The sequence below is a fragment of the Euprymna scolopes genome, chromosome 16 (assembly GCF_053919585.1).
Source record: "Euprymna scolopes isolate OS-2025 chromosome 16, ASM5391958v1, whole genome shotgun sequence".
In the NCBI taxonomy this organism is placed as follows: Eukaryota; Metazoa; Mollusca; class Cephalopoda; order Sepiida; family Sepiolidae; genus Euprymna; species Euprymna scolopes.
In genome coordinates this window covers 95,619,895-95,625,894 of record NC_136497.1, presented here as the reverse complement: position 1 = coordinate 95,625,894, position 6,000 = coordinate 95,619,895, and the positions used below count along the sequence as shown (strand labels likewise).

At 31.2% G+C, this 6,000-nt stretch overlaps 1 protein-coding gene across 5 annotated transcripts in view; it reads left to right on the top strand.

The window, feature by feature from the left end:
* LOC145296022 (guanine nucleotide exchange factor subunit RIC1-like) overlaps window positions 1–6,000 on the top strand; it is a 317,949-nt gene that overhangs the window by 265,971 nt on the left and 45,978 nt on the right. For all 5 annotated transcript variants that reach the window (XM_080142059.1, XM_080142062.1, XM_080142061.1 and 2 more), the window contains one exon: window positions 1,816–2,065. In XM_080142059.1, coding sequence (XP_079998185.1) covers window positions 1,816–2,065 — 250 coding nt within the window. The remainder of the gene's footprint in view (window positions 1–1,815; window positions 2,066–6,000) is intronic.

The following is a 6,000-nucleotide window of genomic DNA, read 5'->3' as shown; positions in this document are numbered from 1 at the left end:
CCCTCTGATTTTGACCTTAATAGGATTGAAAATACAGACATTTCATGCAAATCTAATATGCACAAACTGCAGCACAATATCTAAGGTGTGTTATAGGCCTATTACCTCTACACTTCCTCGATAATTGTGGATTCCTATATTTTTTCTGGTGAGAGTTCACGGCCCAAATCGGTTAGAATCAATGGAAGTTGTAAAATCTTTTCTCTAATAAATTCCTCCTACCCTCGCTATCACTTATACCATTGCAGATCCATTCACAAGGGACAGTATGAAGAAACACCGGTTTGGGTTTGTAGTTGCTTTAAAAAAATGGAATGGCATTTTAACGTTCGTTTTCATTCTATGTTTTCTACTGGGTGAAACGCACCATTGGATTTAAGCGAATCGAAGGTTTATTTATGCCATTTTTTGTTTCACTTAATAAAGTGAAACAAAAAATGGCATAAATAAACCTTTTGTAGTTGATCAAAAAAACTGGAATGGACTGGGTGAAACGCACCATTGGATTTAAGTGAATCGAAGGGTTATTTATGCCATTTTTTTATTTTGATTTATTTTGTTTTGTAGTTGACTAAAAAAACTCAAAGGGAATTTCCCTTTATTTCGTTTTGTAGTTGATTAAAAAAAACTGGAATGAACTGGGTGAAACGCACATTTGGATTTAAGTGAATCGAAGGGTTATTTATGCCATTTTTCTTTTCTTTCTTTTTTTCGCTTTGCACTGTGTTTTTTTTTTTTTTTCATTTTTCAGAACACGTCTTTTTTAAAGAAGTTTTACGTTTGTTCGCTCTTTTTTTTGTTTTGTTTTGGTTTTGCCGATTTTATACAGAAGTTTAACATCGTCTATATTTTGATATTTAAACAGGGTTATTTCTTCGCTTATTCTGTACTTTAACCCCCCCCTCCCTACGCACACACCTCCAAACAACCGGGCAATGCCGGGTACCTCCACTAGTAATTAATATAGCTCATTCTTTTTATTTATTTTTATTATAATTATTATTATTTTAAGTATAATTAAAAAATTCTGTAAATATATTAAAAATGCACTCTGAAAGACATCCATTTATTTAAATATATTACTTTTTGGATTTTTTTTTTGTCATTTAATAAATTGATCATGTGAGGATATGAGATTAAATCAAAATTTAATATTTTAAATATATTATTTTAAAAATATATTAATTGTCGCTAAAGTTAATGTTTTAAAGAATAATAAAATAAATATTGAATTGTATTAAAAACACACAGAAAAAGCAAAAAAAAAACCACGGTACATAAAAGTTAATCTTTGGCGCAAAAACCCGCGAAACATAATTATTATTCTAAGGTTTATTAAAAAGTTCTGTAAATGTATTAAAAACGCACTCAGAAAGACACCCATTTATTTACATATCTTTTATTTAAATACGTTCGTTTTGTTACTTACTTAAAAAAAAATGTTTTGTAAATATATATTTTTTCTTTTAAATCTTCAAAAGTTTTGTAAATATATTTTTATTCGACCATGTCTGCTATTTGACGTGTTTACAAACAACCAACGCCATGTGCTTGTGCCAATGTCAAGGTCGAATCACTGGTGTCACTTGAAATGTGCGCCGGTCATCGCCAGGTGTCGTCTTCTGCTACAGGGTATCTATTCTTATCTTGATCCAATAATTTAAATGTTCAAAAATTGTTTTTGTTTTAATTCAGTTTCAAGCCAGAACTTACATTCCAATCCATCTAAATTTCGTAATTAATATGATTTAGTCATGATCTTATTCTCTTTCAGTTCAATGATTGCATTTAGGTTTTCCTTTTCATCATTTCCAGATCCAGCTGAAGCCGATTCCAATCCTCCTTGCAATGTCTTAACTCGGATGTCCAGTAACCCTATGTATAATCCGCCTTACCCTAACCCACCTATAACATGTTCAGAGAAAACTCCATATGGAATCACAGATGTTCAGAGGACATCTAGCTTTTCTGGTTCAGAACCTCAGGTTAAAGAATCAAGCCGAGTTTGTGAAAATACCAAAGCCGCATGTGTTCAAGATACAACCTCATCAGGCAGTACGAAAAGGTTTGAATTAATATTTTTTTTTATTTCTCTCAAGAATCTTGTTGTTTACTATTGTTTTTCAATTTCTTCATCATCATCTCACTTATTTTTATTTATTTATTTTTTTTGTTGCATTGAAATTACATTGGTTGAAACTGGAGATAAAATATTTTTGACTTCTGTATTATGTTGACATAGTTTATGAATATGCATGGAGACTGATTCTCTATCTATATAAAAGCCAAGTACGTCCAAGGATGAAATACTGCTGCCATATCTGGGCAGGAGCTGCTAAAAACAGCCTATCCTGAAATGGAACACGTACATCAAGTCTGTTGCCAAGGTCGCTGGAAAGATGGTGGGATCCTTCTACCGCTCCAGAAGATATCTCCCTACTGATGCAATTCTCTATCTATATAAAAGCCAAGTACGTCCAAGGATGGAATACTGTTGCCATATCTGGGCAGGAGCTGCCAAAAACAGCCTATCATGCCTTGACAGAGTACAAAATAGACTTCGTGGTTTAGTGGGGGATGCCCTTTTCTCTACCCTGCAACCTCTCTCCCACAGAAGAGACGTTGCGAGCCTATCCTTGTTTTATCGTTATTTTCATTGCAGGTGCTCGTCTGAACTCCAATCCCTGGTCCCCCCTCGCCAATCTTTCACGAAAAACACCCGTCTAGCTGAATTCACTGTGAAAAATTTCCCCCACTCTTTATCTGTACCTAAATCAAAATGTGGATTCCATGAACAAAGCTTCTTTCTTAGAACTGCACGCCTGTGGAACTCTGTTCCGTCTGCCTGCTTCCCACCTGACTACAACTTGGATGTCTTCAAGTCAAACGTTAACAAATTCCTAATGAACCGCCCCTTAAGTAAACACTTCATCAAATCTCCACACTAACGTAATGTACTTGCAATAACCCTTATCCCTGAGTGGCTTCCGGGCCTTGATAAGTGGTGACCACTGTGTAAAAAAAAAAAATAAAAATAATTCTGCTGTTGGAGAAAGTATATTTGGATGGTGAAGCTGTTGAGATTGTCCACAATTTTTGCTAACTTGCTAATACCATTGGAACACAGGGAGAAGCTTGTACTTATGTGATTGCAAAAGTTAAGAGGATGTGGAGTCAGTTAAAGGAACTTCTTTCATTATTAACCAGCAGACACTGTTTACTAAGGGAAGAGTTTATCGCATATGTGTATGCAGTATGATGTATAAAACATAGCCAGTGGGGGTTGAGGACGTGCGTTGCATAAAGAGAAATGATATAAAAATGATAATATTATGGATGTTTAATGTTTGTTTAAAGAGAGACTTAGATCTGGTTACTTTAGGGGAAGTATAAGAAGATTTATCCAGAACCGGAAACGTCTTTGCAATGGTCACATTAAAAGAAAGTTCCTAGGTTAATAAATGCATAACAATTATTATTTTTAGTTTTGCTAGAAGACTGTCTTAACAAATAGGTAACAGTTTATGAATTTTTGAATGAAATCATAGAATAGTGGTCACTTTTGTGACAGATCTTGATTATGTCTATTAGCTTATTAATTTCAATGTATTAAAAAAGTATTGTTTTATTGTTCAATACACAATGAAGTGTTATTGAGCATAAAATTGATTAAAATACTTTCAATAATGCTAAATAAAGAATCAACCAATGTTTCCCAATTTTCTTCTCATAAAGTAGAAATGTTTTTTATCAATACTAGTGTTGGGACGATTCCTAATTTTTATATGATTCTGATTCTGATTAATCGTCCCGCCACTAATCAATACCATACAGTAAAAATTGAATATTGTTTAGCATTGTTGTAAACTTGGTTGATTTTGCTATGTAGTTTAACAGCTGTATTGTTATTAGTAACAATTTAAAAATGAAACTGGAATAGTTAATCAGTTTGATTTAACTGAATTTTTACTTATTTAATCCTACTTTCAACAAGTAACAAAACTAAGTTTTTAAAAAGAAAAAAAAAGGAAAAGGAATTATGACCAATCTAGTAAAATTCAAAAGAAATAGTTTCATAAACTGTCAAGATATAGCCATTTATGTATATTCCTATCTATTTGCTTCACCATGGTGGTGAAATTAGATTCAAGTTCAGTTTTTAATCTGATGGTGATATTCATTTCACCAAAAAGAGAAACTCTGGGTGGATCCAAAAAATATCCTCTTAAAAAAAAACAAAAAAAAAAACGATCTCTTTTCTCACTGTCAAAATACAAAACAAATGTTACATCTTGATACAAGCACAAAAGTCATGAAATAAAATTGTGTGACTTTGAATAAAACATTTGATACAGAAAACCCACAGGTAATTTCCTAGTTTGTAGGATTTGTTATGTACATTGATTCAAAGCAATTTATTTTTTTATTCAGTATTTTATTTTATTGCTATTAAAAATGGTTAATGTGAAATGAATACATAAATCATGATTTTCCAAGCATAACATTCGGATATGTGTAAACTTAAAAAATATGAAATGTTATAGTTATATGCAAATTATGATGGGAGTTGCTTTAAAAAATGAAAACCCTCTTCATTTTGAAAAATAAATATTCATTTGGATGAGGAGTCCTGTTTACTATATCAGGTGCTACCAGATCAGGCTGTCTGAAGATATCAGCTTCCTGACTTAAAATGCACCAAACATTGATGTCATTGTTTTTGTTTTCACCTTTTTCTTTGCAAAACTCAATCCTGTTCTGCTCAAAAACAAAACCAATAATTTGTCTCTACAAAACAACCAAATTAAATACCATGAATAAATATTTGAAAGTATAAAGAACTTGAAGCATGAAAACATTTTTCCTTAAGTTACTTTATTCAACATTAAATAATGTAAAAAGGGGTGATATGCTGTAAAATAAAACCAAACCGTTTATTATATACTATCCAACTGATTCCTGACTCCTTGACATACAAGTAGTTTTCTTTTTAAGGAGGACAGTCTATTTCAAAACTACTGTTTAAAATGAAATTGCATTTATGTATGTGCACACATAATGTTCATTTCATACATTTAGACATAAATGTTGTGAGGCTTGAAATGAACTTAACATTTGTTGAAATTACTTCCATTTTTCTCGTTTCTTCTGTTTTTTATATGGTTTAGTTGACACTCAAACTGATATTTTCATACAATATCATTTCTCGTTTTTCTTTTCTTTTTTTTTTCCACATTTTAGCACACTGTATATTTTGGCATATAAGGCGACCCTCAGATAAGACGAGGTACAAAATTGGAGCAAATTTTAATAAATTTATCATACATCTGTTGTATAAGACGACTGCTAAATCACAAAACCATGTTTGTTTAGCCTAAGCTAGAGATTGCAACACCCAGTATCTTATGAAATATCGGTTTTTAAAGATGATTTTTTAACTTCAAGGGTCATTTTATACGCCGAAATATATGGTATCTATGCTGAAATGCATTTCTGGATGTAATTTTTATCCTCATAAAAATAGTCATTAAATGTTTATATTAGTGTCGAGATGATTAATCGAAATTAGAAAAATTTGTGTCTATTTTCTGATGCAAAAACTGATTATTTTATGTTCTTTTTTTGTTTTGCTTTGTTTTTTTAAATTTAATTTTCCATTGCTGGTGATAATGATAAAATGATAAATATTTATTTTTTGTAAACAGTCAGTAAAACTAAAATCTGTATATCCCAGCATAAATGTACCTTTTATGCTTTCAAAAACATATGCACATATTGAAATGGGTGTTCACAATATTCCAAAAATTAATAAAAATTTGAAAAAAAACCCCCAACTTTTAACTAAATATTTAGAGGTTTTAAAAGAATTGTAAGAATCAATAATTACATCAAAATAGGAAATGTAGAACAGTCGGTAATTGTATTGTATGTAGGAAAAATATTGGAATAATTCCCTCACTATTTAAATTTTTGTTCAATCTTTTCTCTTAGTACTAGTAT